This window comes from Hippocampus comes, unplaced genomic scaffold (assembly GCF_001891065.2).
Source record: "Hippocampus comes isolate QL1 unplaced genomic scaffold, H_comes_QL1_v1.1 scaffold116, whole genome shotgun sequence".
Lineage (NCBI taxonomy): Eukaryota > Metazoa > Chordata > Actinopteri > Syngnathiformes > Syngnathidae > Hippocampus > Hippocampus comes.
Window position 1 is genome coordinate 554,072 of NW_017805120.1, and position 19,423 is coordinate 573,494.

The 19,423-nt window shown below is 45.8% G+C and overlaps 4 protein-coding genes across 5 annotated transcripts in view; 2 read left to right on the top strand and 2 right to left on the bottom strand.

Moving 5' to 3' along the window:
- The window catches only part of LOC109513421 (protein phosphatase 1 regulatory subunit 1B-like), a 4,068-nt gene extending 3,158 nt beyond the window's left edge, over window positions 1-910 (top strand). The window contains exons 4-5 of the mRNA XM_019865916.1: window positions 120-236; window positions 533-910. Of these exons, the coding sequence (XP_019721475.1) occupies window positions 120-236; window positions 533-651 (236 nt within the window). The 3' untranslated portion in view covers window positions 652-910. The remainder of the gene's footprint in view (window positions 1-119; window positions 237-532) is intronic.
- LOC109513416 (uncharacterized) overlaps window positions 1-19,423 on the bottom strand; it is a 203,962-nt gene that overhangs the window by 174,464 nt on the left and 10,075 nt on the right. The gene's annotated exons all lie outside the window — the stretch shown is intronic.
- On the bottom strand, window positions 1,019-4,757 carry pnmt (phenylethanolamine N-methyltransferase). The gene is made up of 4 exons (XM_019865894.1): window positions 4,669-4,757; window positions 2,851-4,384; window positions 2,174-2,384; window positions 1,019-1,918 (listed from the first exon to the last, which is right to left on the bottom strand). The coding sequence occupies exons 2-4, from the start codon at window positions 3,020-3,022 to the stop codon at window positions 1,480-1,482; spliced, it is 822 nt and encodes a 273-aa protein (XP_019721453.1). The 5' UTR covers window positions 3,023-4,384; window positions 4,669-4,757; the 3' UTR covers window positions 1,019-1,479.
- Window positions 5,617-17,374, top strand: aldh18a1 (aldehyde dehydrogenase 18 family, member A1). 2 transcript variants are annotated; one of them, XM_019865812.1, is made up of 20 exons: window positions 5,618-6,087; window positions 7,043-7,185; window positions 7,537-7,686; window positions 8,099-8,203; window positions 8,281-8,433; window positions 8,939-9,029; window positions 9,207-9,331; window positions 9,459-9,603; window positions 9,683-9,756; window positions 9,991-10,090; window positions 10,153-10,373; window positions 10,731-10,868; window positions 11,141-11,336; window positions 11,428-11,549; window positions 11,749-11,935; window positions 12,098-12,193; window positions 12,267-12,478; window positions 16,190-16,874; window positions 17,024-17,075; window positions 17,172-17,374. In XM_019865812.1, exons 1-17 carry the CDS (start codon window positions 6,006-6,008, stop codon window positions 12,458-12,460), a joined length of 2,322 nt encoding a protein of 773 aa, XP_019721371.1. In that variant the 5' UTR covers window positions 5,618-6,005; the 3' UTR covers window positions 12,461-12,478; window positions 16,190-16,874; window positions 17,024-17,075; window positions 17,172-17,374. The 2 variants fall into 2 exon arrangements, with proteins under 2 accessions (XP_019721370.1, XP_019721371.1); XM_019865811.1 differs by lacking the exons at window positions 17,024-17,075; window positions 17,172-17,374 and having other exon boundaries at window positions 5,617-6,087; window positions 8,281-8,439; window positions 16,190-16,964.

Sequence of the window (19,423 nt, forward strand, 5' to 3'; positions counted from 1 at the left end):
GTATATAGCAGCACTCTACTGGATGCATTTCTCATTCGATAAGTGTCTGTTGAATGTCAAAGTGAGAAATGGTAAGCGGTCATATATATATATATATATATATATATAATTTATTTCAGCTGTGCAGAGAATGGCCCAAGCGCACCTATCTTCCATAGACATGAGCTCTGTGGACCAGGACGACCCACCTTCCAGAGAGGAAGAGGAGAATGTAAAGAGCACGCAGCTGGACTCAGGTAAAAATAAAATAAAATTAATTATTAAAAAGTCAGATATGAAGATGATTTTTCATTAACCTTTTACTATATGGGTTAAATGTGCACTTTTTGACATTTAACAACAACAAAAATACACTCAATGTCATTCTTTTTCCGAGAAAATTATGATAACTCATCCTGATGTGACCCAAAGTGCACAAAAAGGAATGGACCTGAGAACTAAGAGGTCAAAGGTCAAAATTGACCCGCAATGTCCATTGTGTGGAAATGGAACAGTTTATAATTATTTTCTCAATGCCATCATTTCTTGGCAGATGCTGGAACGCAAAACAAAGCGCAGAGGGATCCGTCACTGTCGCCAAATAAATTAGGACCCACAGAGGAGGCCGACGTTGGAGACAAAGTAGAACGGCGGAAGATCTCTTTTGCATAAAAGCATGGACAGGAGGTTTGTGTGCATGCATACTTGTCAATGTCCTGTAAATACAGTATGTGCAAGAACATCTCAGTCGGTGCCACAAAGTGGTGTTTAAAAGAACCCACAATAATGTAACCAGACATTCTTGTCCATTTGATGGTACAAGTGATGGTTTGTCTACTGGGATTTTAATGTGCTTCTCCTGTATAGTATAGTAGTATTCAAAATATGCTTTGTGATGGTTGCTAATAAAACCTCCGTAATGGATTTTGAAGCATATTATGTAGTGTCTTTATTAAAAGACACACAAGACTTAACTTGGTGAACTGATTTACAAGTAAATGAAGCTCTTTTAATCGTAGTGTTTCAAAACAATAAAGACAAAAGGAATGACGTCACTTCACTATACATAGATGCAGGGGGTGCATACATATGCATAGTATAAAGACCAATTGATTTTTCATGAAAATAAAACTGAAATACAAGATGTAAAATAGTACCGATGTTCAATATTTCGTATTGAATATCTAAGTTCATTTTTAAATACATGAATGATAGTTTTGTACCAGTAATCTGGTTTTATATATTTTCCCATAAATATTTAATACATGCACAAAATAAAATATGTTATCATTATATTATGGACAATTTTAAAAGTCGAATAAGTGGAGAAAGACTTGGCTAACTTTGGTTTTCCTGTAGTAGCTCTTTCGGGACTGCAGGGGGTGATGTGTAACCACATAACAAAAGGAGAGCCTCTTGTCCATCTGAAAATATAACTCAATTCAGCAAAGGCACATAGAATGCAGTTGAACAGCAGTTTTTGGACACTATCACCATCTTTCAATCCTTCTTCGCTTTTGCAAAAAACACCCCAGTCACATCATCCACCCCGACTCTCATGTCTTGAGGCAGCGTGTAAACTTCCAGCCGGATCAGGGTGTAGCCGGTCTCCTTCAAACTGGTGCACACCTCCGCCTCGCCTAGTGGCACTACGGGGATCTTCACCCCGGGCCCCCCGAAGTAGAAGCTCTCCCCCAGGGCTCCGATGAGCAGGAGGTGGCCGCCGGGCCGGAGCAACTTCCCGATGTGGCCCAGGGCCCTGGTGAAGGCGGCCAGGTCAGGGCTGACACTCTCCAGGCAGAAGCAGGACACCAGGCAGTCGGCCCCTGCCGGGGGGAGGACGCTAGGGTCCAGAGGCTGGGGACGATGCACATCGATGGGGAGGATGTCGGTGATCGCCTGACGGAGCTTGGCCGCCTTCTCTGTCCATGCCGAGGCACTGAAAGTGACAATTGAAATCCCGATCCTGATCATTTGAAGAAGGTGTGTTGGAGGAGCAAAACATCTCAAACATGCAGAATAGGACCAAATTTGGACACCCCTGGCCTCATACTTCCTTGACACCAAGATACCACCAGATGGCCCCCAAGTAGCAGATTGTATCAATACAAATTTCACTGAGAGTAGTTGAATTGTAACTGCGTTCATGAGAGGAATTACTGTATTTCACATGAAAAATTATGTCATTTAATACCGTCGCCCCTCCAGCTTGCAGACGTGCTGCAGATAAGGCGTCCAGTCCAGGCTGCAGGTCTCGTCGCCCTGCAGCCAGCGCCTCAGCTCCTTTCGGTTGGCCTCCAGGAAGTCAGTAAGAACCACCTCGTTGAACACCTCGCAACCGCTCAGGACTTGGTACAGGGTGGGTCCCGAGCCGATGTCCACCAGCAGCTCGCCGCTCATGTCACCTTAGCAAAATGTCAGATGTGCGTTTATATAATACTTACTGTTCATCGGGGTTACAGACCAAGCCATAACCATATCCGTTTTTTAGCATCTACAGGCAATTCTAAACCTTTTTCTGTTGACCTCAAGTCGTTTTTCTGCTCTCTGTGGCAGTGCCTCCGTCCCTATCCCGCTGTAAAATCCAAGCTATGGTCACAAACCTACTAACCTTAACATTAATTCAAACTTAACTTACCGCATTACCCTTACACTAAATGTATTAGAAATTATTTAGATTTTGTGAAGAAAAAAAATAAAATCACCGGACGTGTGAGAATGCTGGCATGTGTGTTGCCGTAAACACAAACCTACCAATGACTTCTAAATCTGCTTCCCTATTCGCCAATTTATTGCCTTTGCGTTGATAATACTTGCTGTCAACCTAAAAGGTTGGGACCAGCATCTCGGCAATGTGCCCCTGCGCCTTACCTTCAGTGAAGGCTCTATGCAGACACGCCAGTTTCCACGGCACAATGCTGTCTTTCCGATCAAAGTCGGCCCGCGGTGGCGTGTAGTTGTATTGTAGATATGCCGCCGGGTCAAAACGCTGGTAACAGGCTGCCATGGCTGCCACTCCATTTTCTGTCCCCGTTTGCTCCATTCTTCCGCTGCGGATACAAGTCGGTTCACTTGTGAGCTTCCAGGTGCACCGTTTACCCCTTTGGAGCCTCCTTATATAGCCGTTTTGTGTGGGTGTACCTCGGTCGTAATTTTGGGGACGGTCGTGTTGAATCCTGATAGGGTGCGTTTGTGCTTTCTTTCTCTGCCCTCAAGCACTGATGCCATCAGATTAGGGGGCTTTCAGCAACACTAATGGATGCATCATTGCTTTCAGGTCTTGCAACCACCCTTCAGCAGGCCTCTATCTTCACGATCGGTCCAGGTTTGCCTTTGCCTGCCCACGAGCAGATCACGGCTTTGCCTCTTTCTTCGAGATATCGCTGTATATGTGGGGCATACATTTCTGTATTCTAGTGGTTATTGGATTCTAAACTTTGGAAAATGAATCTTTTTGTATCTTAACAGGAGAGTTGAGCATTCATATTTTGGTCCATTAGGTCTGGCACTTCAAGTCCCCAGTCCCTGACGGACGGAACTACCGCGATCCCAAATGTACTTCAAAATATTCAGCATACATAAAAACAAGGCACACATGCGTCATTTGTGTTGTTTGGATGCATTCTGCAGAGTCATAGCCAACCAATATTCACAATTGGTAGGTTGGAGTCCTATTTATTGCGGGGGTTATAGGCCCATGTTAGACTTTGAACAGCGCAAGCAACCAAGGACAGCTGACAAAACACAGTTTGAGCCGCTGATTCGATTAATTTAACACCTATTCTCAGTGTAAGCAGCAGCTGAACTGCTGTGGAAAATTGCCACGTTCTCTTCAAACTGCTTTCCCCAGGGGTCCCTTGACACCTCGTTCATCCCTGGCAGATGGACACACACACACACACACACACAGTGTCGCAGTCTCAGTATTTGGAATGTGGAATTTTGCCACATGTCAGTTTTAAAATTAGGTTATGTGATCATCTCCCTGGCATCACTTTTGAGAGCATTTGCCAGTTCTGTGATGAAATAACTCAAAACTATTCATATATCTGAATGAAAACAAACGGGACAACCCGGTCACCTCTGCTTTGTGGTTTATTAAAAAAAAAACCCTACATTTGCTAAAGCATTTATATCCATTGATAATCAGCAAATACTTCATCCCAGGAACCTCGGTAATGTCATCTTCATGGTCGTCTTAGTTTCTAACACGAAGCTCTTTGGAGTTTTGCAGTCGAACCCTCCTTCCTGGATGTGCAGTGAGCTTCCATGCTCAATCTTTTTGAAGGGCCCCCTTACGGTCTCTGGTGGCAGCCTGTGACTGATGGCCCCCGAGAGGAAACGCTGCAGGAGTCGCCTGGCTTCCCAGTATTTCTCCGAGCGCTCTGCTTCGGTCACTGTGGGCCTGGAGGAGAACACAAAGAAACATGGAATTGATTGTCCCTCCTTCACATGGACTCACCTATCCAGATCCAAAAAGCCTAAATTACGCTACATATCCTAACTCAAATTTTAATCTTACCCCTTACCCAAACCACAAAGTTTAACTCTAGCCCTAAACATAACCTAAAGTCGTAACCCAACCCTACCCAAATCATAGACGCATCATTTTTACATTTTTCAAGGGTTGCAATGGCGGCCGTGATAGCACAAAACACCGTCAAAAAGAACAAAGAGTCGGTTGCTCACCTTTGCACCCGAGACACACCGAGACTGTGCCAATGAGCCGAGTAGGTCTGTCCTCTCTGCCAGTCCTCCTCCATCAGGCAGCAGTCCAGCGCGCCACTGACGCTGCTCATCTTTACAGAGTCAGAACCGAACAGAAATGCCGTTGTTAAGTTTGATTCGACTGAAAGGCTTACTTTTTCGCCTGCATCCACTGAGTGCGCCTGACAGAATGTGGTACAAGTGTTGGGGCAGGGTGGGTGGAAGGCGGATTAGTGCCCTGTTTACATAGTTGTGTGTCTGCGGTTATTTTGGTTACATACCAATGTGAAATACAAAAGCACGGTAGAGCCGACGTTCTGAAAACCTTTTTCCATTATGACCTGGGATAGTAAGCCCATAGTTTTCATTGAGGAAATGTTCCAGACGCAACTGCAACTCCCCCAACAATTGCGATATGCTGTGTGGAGAAATCATGCAACCAAACCAATTTAGAGAGTAGAGAATAGCTCAAAATGTTACCACACTTTGTGTTAGTTAGTCCGTGCGTTTTTATTAGTATGGCCCTGTAGCATCAAGGTAAGCAAGGCTCAGCTCCTCCCGCTCGTCAAATGGACAAATAACAGATGAGTGTGTATAAAGAGTAGATAAAGAGCAAAAAGTGGACTCGAGAGAAAACAGGGCCGAAATAATGGAATAACGTGCATTTAAACCCCGAGACGATTGAGTTATGTTGGACGCTGAGGGACAGGTGGCGGGGAGTCCGCTGTGCTTGGGGCGCTCTGCACTCGCCTTTACCTTCACCTGTGCACCTTTTTTTTTCACTAGAGAGTAAATATAAAAGATGCACAAGTCACGCTTTTGTTTTCAATACGTAATCAAATGGCAAAGTCAAATTGATCAAAAACTAAGTACTCTCATAGCTCTTTTTTTTATGGCGTGTTCTGTGGAGAATTTTTAGAATTCTTTCATGTTATTTTACCGATCCCGCATTTTATTATTTATTTATTCTTCCACTGACCTTCAGGCAGTGTAGAAAGCATTTACGGTATTTACAATGGCAGGCGCCACCTTTAAAGAGCACGGAAGCCGAAAACTGCCACTTTCATCCGGCGGTTTGTGTCAGGATGGGGAGGGAAGGGAAGGTGAGGGAGGGCCGAACCCACCAACATCAGCCTCCACTTGGCACTAAAGTTGCCATAAAAGGGTCAATAGCTCACCGACAAGGTGGATTATCATCAGCAGTGTAAGTACGGACACTCTCGCACTCTTCACCTTGTGCTGTGTCAACTGATGCCAATTGAGTTGCTGTGGATGCTCTCGTAGGTGCTGTAAATCTGTGAGAAACTGTCAAAGTCGGCATGCTGCTCCAGAGGCTGCGTTCCAGGATTCAGCTGGGCCCCCACAACCACTGTTGGAGGATCACCAGGACGCTCTCACAAGGCAAGCGAGCGGCATCCCAGATTCTTGATGTTGAAACGGGAGGGCAGATGTTTCTATGGGAAATGCCTTCATTGCCAGCTTTTCAGTGTACGTTTGTGTCGAAAGCTGAAATCTTTTTACACAATGCACATACATATTCTCTTCAAGTGTCAGATGGTCGACCTCACGCTTCTGTTTCATCCTTCGGGTATTCCCTTATACTCCATACTCATTCCAAAGGTCGCCTTCGTTCATACACCACCAGGGTTAAATAATATCCTCGTTTGACTTTGCTAAATACTTTTAACCGGTTAACTTAGCGACAACGTTGACGTTGTGAGGAATAAAGTTAAGTGCCTTTACACTTGCTGAGTAAACTGCTCGTGGTGAACTTTTTCCGCCTGTTGCACACCACATTGTTCCCGAGTGATGTCGGCAATTTTTTGTGCTGATGCGGCTGTCTGTGCGTGACCAAGGTTACAGATCCACGTGAATGGGAATGGGTGCTCAATGTGTTCGATCATAAAATACTATACAGTCGATACCGTAACAGTGGTGGGACATTAAATGTTAAATATTTTCATTTCATCAACTTTCAAAGCGCAAAAATGACATTTTGCGTACTTTATTGCTGTCAACTGACAAAATGGGTCATATTTGACCAAAAGAGTACCAAAAAATAAAATAAGAAATATTTAAAACATAAATGTAGAGTAATAGCTTCATCGCCGCTATATTCCCTCTGGGCCAAATTTTTGTGTCCTCTTTTACTGTCCTACTGCATATAATGTCCATTGCGCGCCTTACTGTGTCTGAAGGCAAAGTCATCATCTTATGTTTACCAAGACAACAGCAGAATGTGAGTGAAACTATATTTTTACTATTTACGCAAGCCAAAGTACCACCTGTCCCCACCTCTGGTCAACATGATTCTTTTGGCATACTTTTGCTTCCCTGTTGTTCCCCCTCCACCCAGGTCCCTGGAGAAGCGGCCCCTTTGCCCACCGCAGCGAGCTCCGTCACGCCAAGAGGATCATGGTGAAGCTGGGCAGCGCCGTGGTCACCCGAGGCGATGAGTGCGGCCTGGCCCTGGGCCGGCTGGCGTCGATCGTGGAGCAGGTGAAAATTTTGCTCAAACAAATAATAAAAAGTGTTGCCTGCATCCTCCAATAGTTTTATGAGCAGTCATAACAAGATGACAGCCTCCGGCGAGGAAACGTCGTGTGCTCAAGAAATATGTCACACAAAACACCAAAAACGGCGAAGGTGTCCATCAGGATGAGGGGATTATTTTTGATCATTGTAGTATTCTAAACATTTTTTTAAAGTCTGTGTAAATGTAATTGTATTGTTAAAAATCAGTTTATTTCTCTTCATTTTGTTCTGTTAAGTTGCAGCATCACAACGCGATTGCTTCCCAAAGCAGCAGTAACTCCTCCGCTTGATCTTGACGCTGTACGTGGCCCACAGGTGGCGGTGCTGCAGAACCAGGGCCGAGAGATGATGATCGTCACCAGCGGGGCTGTGGCCTTTGGCAAGCAGAGGCTGCGGCACGAGATCCTGCTGTCCCAGAGTGTCCGGCAGGCACTGCACTCGGGACACAGTCAGCTCAAAGACACGGTTACTGAAATCATCTGCTGCGCTACCTTGACTTACAAGTGCGTCGACTCAAAAATTTGCCATTTGAACGAGCTTCGGACACACCGCCGCTAGATGGCGTCATTGAGCTACACATCATCCGACCACCACCAGTGCTTACCTCTCTTTGCCAACTTGTGGCATCTTTAGGTGATTACAAACCACTCTGTTTCTGTGGTGTTCAGTGACAGTAAGGTGACATTTTGCCATTACATTCTATTTTACTATGTGTTTAATACAGGACTATACTGTTTTAATTTCATTCATTTCAAAAGGAGCAGCCGATTTGATATATAAGTTCTTTTAAGTCAAGCTACCGCTGTACATTCAACACATTAACTCAAGCGAATGTGAACATTTATTTATTTTTTGTTTTTCTGCATTGTTCTTGCAGTCGTTGCCCGTGTTGGAGGCCCGGGCGTGTGCGGCCGCCGGCCAGAGTGGCCTGATGGCGCTGTACGAGGCCATGTTCTCACAATACAGCACCTGTACCGCACAAGTACTCACTTCGCCTCCTTAAAAGTGATGTGTTGTGGGGAGAGAAATTCCCATGTTCCGTCCTACCTTCCTGCACAGGTTCTGGTGACCAACCTGGATTTCTGTGACGACCAAAAGCGCCGGAACCTGAACAGCACTCTGCGGGAGCTGCTGCGCATGAACATCGTGCCCATCGTCAACACCAATGACGCAGTGGTGGCCCCGCCGGAGCCCGACAGCGACCTGCAGGGGGTAAACGTGGGTCACGATGTCAAGGGGTGGTCGAAGGGGGCACGCTTGGTGATGGGCGCGAGCTGGAAAAATACGCGACACTAGCACAGTCCAAAGAGATCTATGACAAAGGCTGTATCTTCCCCTGCAACCCGTTGAGGCAGCAAACAAGTACGGCCTGAATTACAAAACTTAATCAATTGGTGGATATTAAATCTTGCTTTTCTAGCTATTAAAGGCTGTTTATTTCCTCTGCCACCTATGTAGGCAGCAAACTAAATGTTGAGATGTGGACTTCTGTTTCATTGGATTTATTTGTTGTGTATTTATAGCAGGATGATCTTAAGTTGATCATGTACTTGTCAGGACAAACTTTTTGATCCAGCTCTTTTACGAGATCTGATTGGATAGGCTGACAGCATGCTATACTCTTTTTCCTGCACTTAAGCAAACATTACATTGACTTCCTCCAGGACAGCTCAGTGACTGATGTGTGCTGACATCAGCCCATTTTTTTTCCCTGTAGGTGATTAGCATTAAGGACAACGACAGCTTGGCGGCGCGGCTCGCTGTGGAAATGGATGCTGACCTCCTCATCGTGCTGTCCGACGTGGAAGGTATCTGTCGCCACGTCAACACCACTTCGGAACTACTCTTAGGCAGTGTCAGTAGTGCGTGGGTTTGATGTCTACGAGATATGTCACGATGCCCCAACGTCACAATACAATATTTTCACAATAGGAACATCACGATACAACAATTATCACCTTACCCCTGACCCTTTTGATTATAAGGACTGTACAACTGTTGCCCTGGAACCGACGACGCCAAGCTTATCGATATCTTCTATCCTGGAGACCAGCAGTCCATCACTTATGGGATGAAGTCCAGAGTCGGAATTGGGGGCATGGAGGCCAAAGTAGGTGGAAACGTGTGCTCCTAAAATGGCCTGGCATCATATTTGCACAAGTCAAGTGATTTGGCTAAAAGTGGGACCTTATTTCCACACTGAGCTGTCTGAGCTTGTCAGTTTGCCTGTCGTGCAGGTCCACTCATCCATCTGGGCACTACAAAGGGGCACCTCGGTAGTCATAGCCAGCGGCACGCATCCCAAAGTTACGGGCCACGTCATTGCCGACATTGTGGAGGGCAAAAAAGTGGGCACGTTCTTCTCGGAGACCAAGCCGGCCGGTGAGCGAACATTTTTTTCCCCTCCAACTCCTCACCTGCTTTTTACACCAGTGCTGCGAGCTTCTGACTTCCCCTCCAGGCATGACTGTTGAGCAGCAAACAGAAGTGGCACATACCGTCTGGAGAAAACTGGCATCACTGAGTCCGAAGCAGGTAGGAATTCTAATTCTGTCCGTGTCTCAATACATATGTCCAAACCTGCCCTTTGTGTATGTCCAAGCGTCCCAGCACCTTGTCCAAAGCTAAACGTCCTGTGTGGCCAGGCGTACTAAAACTTTTGTCCATCTGCTGAAGCTCATCCATATCTGCTATTTGATTCCTTTATTAACACTGACATCTTATGGCAGAGTGAGGTATTGCAAAACTAATTATTCTTCATGTTTTTAGAGGAGCGATATCATCGGCCACCTTGCAAATCTTTTGATTGACAGGAAAGACGACATCCTGTCCGCCAACAAGATGGACGTGGATCTGGCCGTCAGCCAGGGTAAAGCAAACTTGAGTACTTTTTGGAGTCATATCACTTCCTGACGTTATTCCTCCCCGAAGGTCAGCTGTCGGCTGCCCTGCTGGCGCGTCTGATCCTGACTCCTTCCAAACTGGACAACCTGGCCGTCGGTCTCCGCCAGATTGCCTTGGCAGCCCTGGACTGCGTGGGCCGCGTCCTGCGCAGGACCAAGTTGGCCCACAAACTGGAACTGGAACAGATCACCGTGCCCATTGGGGTCCTTCTGGTTGCCTTCGACGAACGCCCAGACTGCCTGCCGCAGGTGACCCCAACATCGGGAGGAATTGAATTTAAGAGATAACAAAGTGGACAGTTTCTTCAAAACAAAGCTAATAAGTTCAATAAACACGGCAGCACAAGACATTGTGGAGTGACCAATACTAGTCATGAAGTAAAATAATTTGCAAGGAGACTCCACACAGGACTTAATCTGAAAGTCTGTGTATCAGTAGATGCTACTGTTTTGGTAAGCAACATATTTGTATTTCCTGTTCATGGGAATTGTAATGATTACAATAATGACCTGTTTAATTCAGTTAAAAATTGAGCCGCTCATTCGGTGGGAGGCTTCGATTTGTTGACTGTCAAAGTTGATGTCGTGTCTATTTCCTCACTGCAGATGTCCGCTTTGGCTATCGCCAGCGGCAACGCTAGTCTGCTGAAGTGCGGCAAAGAGATGGCCAACACCAACCGCGTCCTCCACCAGCTCACCCAGGAAGCCCTCGCCCTGCATGACGTCACGCAGGCCGTGCAAATGGTAAGGTCAGTTTTATTTGTTTGCTTTGATTGGCTAGAAAAAGAAAAGAAGACTCAAAGTCAGACTTACACGTATTTTTTTTCCTCATATTTATTGAAATAGACCATTTATTGTGCAAATTGTGTGATTTAGTTTTCATTTTAATGTATTCTTTATTATTCGTAATTTCTTTTGAAATTCTTCCCATTCACCATTTTATTTTATTTTACATCGAGCAAATTTTGATGTTGATGTTGCCATGGAAACAGGAGCCTCCCGCTCTTTCTTACCAGGTGAGCACCTGTGAAGAGGTTTGGGACCTCTGCCAACTGGACAAAATGATCGACCTGATTGTCCCTCGCGGCTCAGCCGAGCTGCTGCGAGATATCCGGCGGGCCAGCAGCGGCATCCCAGTGCTGGGCCATAGCGAGGGAATCTGCCACGTCTACGTGGACGCCCAAGCCAGTGCCGACAAAGCCCTCAAAATTGGTAAAGATTGTGGAAAAGTTGGAAACTTGGCATGGCAATTAAGGAAAATAAGGTACGTTTTATGGTGATGAGGATGATGATGTGGTTGCAGTCCGAGATTCCAAATGCGACGACCCGGCAGCGTGCAACTCCATGGAAACGCTGCTGATCCATCAGGATGTCCTCGGGATGCCACTCTTCAATCAGATGATTGACATGCTGCGCGCAGAACGAGTACTGAGTGCACACACACACTATATGCCAACAGCCAAAGCCATTTTTTTTTTTGCTATGGAGAAGAAGAAAAAAATCACAAAATGTGTTTGTCATCTGAAACATTTTGTGATGTAATTTTTATTGGGTTTTGTCTTTTTACTCTCAAATCTCCACCAATGAGTGATTGACGCATCTCCCGTGATGGTGTTGTGAGCAGGTGAAGATCTATGGCGGCCCCCGCTTCGCCTCCTACCTAACGTTCGGCCCTATGGAGGCACGCTCGATGCGCACTGAGTATGGCGACCTCGAGTGCTGCATCGAGTTGGTGGACAGCGCGCAGGCGGCCGTGGAACACATCCGCAAGTACGGCAGCTCCCACACGGACGTCATCGTCACGGAAAACGGTACACCCAGCGCAAGCGTGGCAAAGGCATTTCATAGGGGAAAAACACGCACGTGCGTTTGTCTTTCATTCAACAAGTTTTGAGTAGTGTTTTTCTCATCTGAAAAGCAAACAAATATTTGATTTTCAATAAAGAAAAAGTCTAAAAAGAAGGACTTTTCAGCGGGCACAGCAGAGTGGTTCCTGCAGCAGCTGGACAGCGCCTGCGTCTTCTGGAACGCGAGCTCCCGTTTTGCCGACGGCTACCGCTTTGGACTGGGTGAGTGCCGCATGACTTCTGTGTTGTCCGACAGCTATTCTTCCTCTTCTTACTTTTTTTTTTGTGCGCACAGGAGCAGAGGTGGGCATCAGCACGGCGCGCATCCACGCCCGCGGCCCCATGGGCCTGGAGGGGCTGCTCACCACCAAGTGGGTCCTCCGGGGGGAAGGCCACGTGGCCGCCGATTTTAATGAGTCGGGCACCATGAAGTTTCTCCACGAGGATCTGCGGGCGGGCCCAGCTGAGGAACGGCAACAGCTGAGTTGAAGAAACCTTTTCATTCAGGTGACTAGCTTGTCAGTTTTGCACAGCAAATTGTGGAGTGCCCTAAAGCTTCACAGGAGTAGTTATTCTTCCCTTAGTGGGGAATTTGCATGAAATTTGCACAAAAATATTCAACATATCATTGCTCTCCATTGAGAAACATCTGTCTCTAAATTGTTTTTATTACGATTGAATCAAAACAAAAAGAAAACTGTGATGTTTTTTTTCAAGAACAAATTGTTTTCTTCGAACTTGAAACATAAATTAGTCATTTCGATAAGTTCAGTTCTTTTTTTTTTTTTTTTAATGAAAAGAAGGCATGCAGGTTTTTCATGTGGTAATTTGAAATCTTTACTTGAACCTGATATACACACACCTTATTGTTTATCATAAAACCAAAAACAAATGTGGAGTTCCACATATTCCATCTGATGAAATTCAAAGAAAATCGTACGGAAAAGTGCAGATCTTCATCAATAGTATATTCCTTTTTCTCATCTTTATCATGATGAGCTTCAATCTGACTGTAATAAGAGTTGTTGAACTTTTTTTTTGTCCTGCTGATCACAGAATTTACACTGGAATTAAATCAGATGAAACATGCACAGAGTGTAATCCCTATTTCCATCGGGGACTTGTTAGAAAATGACGGCTTCTTAAATGAAGTCTCTCCTTGAATATTATCATCGGAGCATCTAAAAAAAAAAGCCTTAAAAAAGAATATTTGGATATTTAGTTTCAAACGTGGATTTGGTCGACACGGCCGCCGTATCGTCCCGCTTTTCCCCCCAAATTAACGAAGGGCTCAAAAGGAAAGAAGTGCTATTGATGTCTTCGCAAGCATCGGGCCCACAGGGGAATTTCCCCCGTTGCTGCTGCGAGTGGGGCGAGAAGAGAAAAGATGCAAGACAATACTACAGAGGTTTAATTATCCGGCCGTCACAACTGAAAAAGAGACAGAAGGAGACTTCACAATGGGAATCACAGGATTTCTTGCTCTTTTTTTTTTTCTCCCTTCTTATCACCTAAAGAAGTACCGAAAATGCACTACTTTACCCTTCAATCAGCTCCACGGCACCAAAGAGGCGCAGACAAAAACCCCACAATTTTCTCCGTTCAAAAGGCAGGAAAAAGTGGAGCGCACGTCCTGTTTTTAATTGCATACTACTATGAAAACATATGTACCACATGCAAGTGTTATGATAGGACATTGGTGGGAAAACTTTCAAAGTTTTTCCCCTCATGCCAACTCATGAAATGATTAAAGTTAGTCTACTTTTATCATAAATAAAACATTTAGAGTGGCCAAAAGAAGTTAAAACATGCGACAGTAAAAGAATAACACGTTTGCGCTCAACGCGTTTTGTGCTTGGTTACGGAGTCCATTTTCTACCACTTATCTGGGGCCGAAATAGTTTTTATATTGCGTGCTTTTATTTTGAAGGTCTGGCTTTTGGTAGGATGAGTTACGCTGATGTTGCGCAAAAGGTGCCGAGCAGACTGCGAAGATTGATTGCTTTAAGTTATTAAAAGGTGGCATTTTGAAATTTCCCTCGACATCTGTTAAATCCTTTATGCACAATTTACAAAGTTGTTAGATCAATTACGTGATTGTCATTTTGTGCTGATTTTCATTGGAACAATAAAAAAAATACCATATCTATGATAAAGGCACAAATGTACTGGACATGCATGCACACATATACTTTATGTATGTATATGTTAATCTCTCAGAGAGAGATCAGATATGATAGGAAAACCTTTATTTGTCGCACAATGGAGAGAGAGAGATAATATACTGTATATATTTAGGTATGTATGTATGTATGTACACTTCTTTCACTAACGTGGGACATTTAACTTCCGAGTTGATCTGATATGGTCCACGGGGCGGAAATGCATGCCGTCACAGCGCCTTGTATGATTCTCATCCATCCATCCGTACGAAAAGTCAAAGCGCTTGATGGGCGCACCGAATAAGGCGGAAATCCTTTAATTGGACATAACTGGGGGCCAAAACTCATATTTTCTCTCGCAGTTGATCTTTAGAGACCTTCAAACGTGCTCCATTCTTTTCCTCCTTTCCTTCGCACTCAAGAATTAATGCTCAGAGGGATTTATTCATGCGAATCTCGGCCAATTACGCAGTGCTTAGTTAACAATTTCAATAATTGATATTTATTTCTGAAAGAGGAATCTCAGGCTGATGTAAAATGCATGAGCAGCAGTTTTATTTTTTTGTGTGTGTTGGTTCTGAGCGAGTTTCACGCCCGCTGGCTCGGGGCTAATAGCGGGACACTGACGGCGTGTCTTTGACGCGTGTGATGTGGATCGAACGGGGACGTCTTTCATGGCGCCATGTGATCTGCTAAAGACGCTAACTTGTTGTACATCCGCTTGTAGCCTATCGTGCTCTTTAATAGCAACACGACCTACAAAAGAACATGGAGGCCGCCGCTTGCTTTGATGACAATGGTTGATTATGTGCCAGCAAATGCCACCCCCCCCAAAAAGTAGAGGTGGATAACTGAAGCAGAAATAAAACAATTCGTTCTTTAATTTGGAAAAAAAAGAGATTTTACTTTTTTTTTCATAAATTATTTTGTCATTGGAGCTCTACATTGAAAGACAAAAAATAAGATGACAGGTTCTGAAACTTTCATTCAATTGCGTCACTTCCGGAAAAATATTTTATTTAAAAGAGGAAGTGAATGTGAAAATATTGTGCTGAAAAAAAAATCCGAGAGAAATGACAGAGGCTTTGCTTACGGACAACACCCGGTCTCGAACTTGGGTCGACTCGTCTATTTATTTTGGATTTCCCAGAAGTTGTCACTGACAGCATTTATCATACTGATCAGGTGAGGGCAACAACGTGTCGCCTGAAGGCGCCAAGAAGAATGAGTATGAAACGAGAGCCGAGTTTGTCGTATTTTATGCCATGTTAATCACTTTGATTTTTTTTGGAGGGGGGGTGAAAGTCTAGCTATTTCCGGGGTAAGCCAAAGCAATCACCCTGGCGGGTCGACAAGTGGCGCTAGTGTGCAAAACACCGTTGAACAAGCAGGGGAAGAAGAAGGTTGGCTCGGATTGGCCGACGTGACGTCAGGCTACTAAATGAATTGGAAGCGGGTGTGCAGGGGGCAATAAATCGAGCGCGGTGCACAGGTGCGGCAAGATGGCGACCGACCACGCGGGCTTTTATTCGGTGAGTGAGCACAGGAGCAAATGTTTGTCGCTTGTCGTCCTTTCTCACAATGTCCTTTTGCTTGTTGCCCGATTTGCAGCGTTGGAGGTTGCAGCCACAATCCATTCGCCTTTCCCTTAATTTGGTACATTGTGTTCTTCGTTTCTTTTGCCACGTTTTCAACTTTTTTTGTTTGTTTTAAAGCTGGCCAGCTCTTTTACTTTGTTTGTTTGTTTTAAATTGTTGCAAATTACAAAACCGATGTCTTTGTGCTTGGGAATTGCATGTCTAACCCCCCACCCTCCCTTTGCAGGTTATTCACCAATGTCCTTCGCTGTTCTATAAAAGTGAATATTATTGTGGAAACCTGAATCGTTTCACGAATGCACATTTTCAGCCCTTTCTGCTCCAAACACAGCCCAAAGTACATCTTTATTCGTCCACTTGCGTGCTGCGAGAGGCAACAAGATCCATGAGGCGAGAGTAAGAAACCCAACGGTTTGAGTCGTGAAAAATGCAGAACCAGAGTGTTTAGTTTTTTGCAGTGTGAAGTCGCCATTTGGGACAGGATGCGCCAGCGAATTAGAGCAGCATGAAGACGAGAACCGGACAAAAGCAGTTTGGGTGGTTTGGAGGGTGGAAGAGGAGCCCGATGAATTGAAAGAGCGTGCGGAGGTGACAAAACGCATGGCAATTGAATTAACGAGGGGCACCTGCAAAAATGATTTACTTTTTGGGTTGCAGGGCTCACATGGAGCTGAATGGGATGAGAACAAGGAGCAGTTGCACAAACGAAGCAAGCGGCGCACCGATGAGGATCATCTGTCAACGGGCTGCCTGAAAATGCCGAACAGGCGGGGCCAGAGTATTGAGCTTTGTGTTGCGCCTCGTGGGCGTGGTCGGGGTGGGTTGTCAATATTTCTGATGGGAACGGTGGCAGTGGCGGGCGGTGCGTTTGGAGCCGGCGGTGGAACCCGTGTCTTTGTGGGCACTCGAGTGCTCTTTGGCAAGGCGTGTTGTTGGAGATGGTCAGCTAGTTGTTTGGCTTGTCTGGATCCAGAGTAACTTTGTGGCGTTTGTCAGTTGGGAAGCTGCTTTGTGGGCGACAGTGTAGGCAGGGTTGGAGGAAGGGCTCTGTCATACCATCAAGGAAAAACATTTTGTCTGTGTTTCAGGGTCGCGCAGGCACCGGACCGCATGAGGGGGGTCGCAAGAGGATCTCGGACCAGGGTAATGAGTACATCACAAATTAGCTGACGGGCACACCACTAACACGAGTTTTCTTTTTCCAGTTGTGCGCGGTGGCCAAAGCGTCAAACTGTCAAGTATGCGAAGCCAACAAACGTAGTTTGCTGAATTTTTTTTTTTTTTTCCTAAAGTGAAACAGCAGAGCCATCGAACTCGCAGCCTTCCTGTCCAGTTGAATCCCGGGTAACCACCTGAAATTCTTCGGGCGGTTTTGTCAGCATCGCGCGCCCGCTTTTTTGACCCGAATTTTTTTTTGTGTCTCAAATGGTGCAGGCCGAGATGGTCAGCGTGGTGCCGCTGCGGCGGGATGTGCCCATCGGCGACAACCTACGACACGGCATTTCGGCGGTTTTATCCTCGGCCGTCGAGTGGGTGGTCATCTGAGTGCTGTACCTGAGACGGACGAACGGCCCAAGGTCCTGACGAAGAGGCTGATGGGGCGCTTCCGGGGCTCTCTACTCAGATTCCCACTGACGCAGCCGTCCCACACACGCCCCAAGGGCCGCCGGTGAGCCTGCGGTTGACTTCAACCACGACGAGTCGTGTGATTGTCTTTTTTTGTTGTTGTTGTTCTGTCACTCCTAATTTGCCGACATTCTTACGCTGCAAGTCACAAAGGGAGAAAACGCCCGTCTTGACTTGCAGCGTAAGAATCACCCAAGTGATAAATGCACAACTGATGGGACTCTTGGACAACATTTGTGTTTTTGTGTATCGAGGTAAGATCTGGCCAACCCGAAGCTCGGCTCGGGGCCTAAAATGTCAATCGTTGCTTCGGGGTCGGTCTGGGCTTCTCTCTCGCTGACTTTTTAAAAAAAAATAAACGTTTTAAAAAATGTACACTAAAATGATGTGCGCATACTAAACAAAGGAATACTTGTTTTAAAACAATTTGGACCAAACAGAGAAGGCGCGGTAATGTAATTGCTCTTTAACTACTAAACAGGCTCGCAGACGCTGAGCATGCACTTGCACACGTGTTTTGCACCAAATTGCAGACAACGAAAATTGAAACTTTGATGTTAAATTTGGTTGAAACAAAACTATAGAAATAATTTCATCAATCTTGGCCGATTTGATTTGGATTATTCTATTTAAAGCCGAGTGGGCTGCAGGATTTCTCTGCGTAATTAAGCAAATGCGCATCAAGGTCTCTCTTTGTCTGTCTTCTTATTCTGTGTTTCAGCGTTATTTCGTTGTGCAAATGCATTTATCATGTTCATCAGGTAGAGTATTTTAACCTTAAAAAATCTTGCGTTTTTTTTTTTCCTACCAAAAAATACTCACAAATAAAATGTGAAATTTCGGGTTTGCTTCGGGCTCGGGCCTGCAAATCAAGTTCATTGGCCGGGTCGGGCGTGATTTATATTTTTTTTCGGACAGATCTTACCTCTACTTGTGTATGCAATTCATTTTTCTTTTCCGCAGGCTAAGCTTTGTGTTTGGCTTTTTTTTTTTCCCTTTTTGAAGCCAGCGTGACATCTCGACCCCTGCGCTCTTCCCGTCCAGAGCGGGGTCTGGAGAAATCAATTCCACGTGTACAAGAACAAAAGTTTTCATCTCTTTGGAAGTGTCCGTGCTCCGTTTCCTGGTCTCTGTCGCTTCTCTGAGCCGTCGTTTATTTGTGTTGTTCTGCTCCAGTAATGTTTGCATTGTCCCAGTCCGTGATCTGATTCTCCCATCGGCAGCGGTCCGATGTAGGTTTTGGTGATCCTCGATGAGCTTTTCCCGTTTTGCCCTTTTCTCTTGTGGACACTTTGCAGGCGGGATGGGCGTCGCCGACCAATCGGCGCGCACGCTTCTTTTGTTGCATTTCTATACTTGCAGGGGCAAAGAGGAGCCGTTTGGCACGCCAAACAAGTGGAACAGGGGTGAGTGAGAGAAGAAAACCCAAGCGGCAGTCTCCAAAATAACGGGCCGGGTTCTCACGTGTTGGTCTTGCATCCTGAAAGAGGAGCCGGAGGTTGAAAGGTGGCAAAACACGCGGCGAATAGATCAACAAGTGGCACCAGTCAAACAATGTTCATCTTTGCAGGGCTCAGACGTGGATGTGATGAGGAGGGAGGGGCCGCTTGCTCTCGTGAGAGGGGCGAACGGCGGTGTAGCGATTGAGGCGAGTGCACCTTGAGTCTGCATTAAAAAAAAAAAAAAGTCGTGTTCAGAGGACTCTGTTTTCCCAGACCAGAGATGCGGAGTCCGAGGCGCCGGGAGAGCAAAGTGGCAAACCTGCAAGGGGAGAGTATGTCGTGGCTGTTCCGCTCGGGGTGTTTGTCGCCGCCGCTCTCGCTCGCGAACTCACTGGGTGTGCACTGACTAACGCGGAATGCATGATGGGGATTTTTGGACCGAGGCTATCATTTTCAGCTCATCGATGCGCCAACCCTGCCGCCCTCGATTCTCCAGCACGCCTCGGCAGATGACAACTGGCCCACAAATACATTTCGGGTGGATTTTTAGAAGCCTCTGAAGAGTCGTCACCACTTGTTGGAGGCGACGGGAATGAATAGCGGCAGCCGGAGCCTTCTCGAGGC

What these genes read in the sequence shown, in the direction of transcription:
- pnmt (XM_019865894.1), bottom strand. Translation starts at nt 3,022, where the DNA reads ATGGAGCAAACGGGGACAGAAAATGGAGTGGCAGCCATGGCAGCCTGT. An exon ending in GCATAGAGCCTTCACTGAAG is followed by an intron (nt 2,385 to 2,850) that starts GTAAGGCGCAGG and finishes CATTTTGCTAAG; the next exon opens with GTGACATGAGCGGCGAGCTG. An exon ending in TGCAAGCTGGAGGGGCGACG is followed by an intron (nt 1,919 to 2,173) that starts GTATTAAATGAC and finishes TGTCACTTTCAG; the next exon opens with TGCCTCGGCATGGACAGAGA.
- aldh18a1 (XM_019865811.1), top strand. Translation starts at nt 6,006, where the DNA reads ATGCTGCTCCAGAGGCTGCGTTCCAGGATTCAGCTGGGCCCCCACAAC. An exon ending in ACAGCACCTGTACCGCACAA is followed by an intron (nt 8,204 to 8,280) that starts GTACTCACTTCG and finishes CTTCCTGCACAG; the next exon opens with GTTCTGGTGACCAACCTGGA. An exon ending in CGACAAAGCCCTCAAAATTG is followed by an intron (nt 11,337 to 11,427) that starts GTAAAGATTGTG and finishes ATGTGGTTGCAG; the next exon opens with TCCGAGATTCCAAATGCGAC.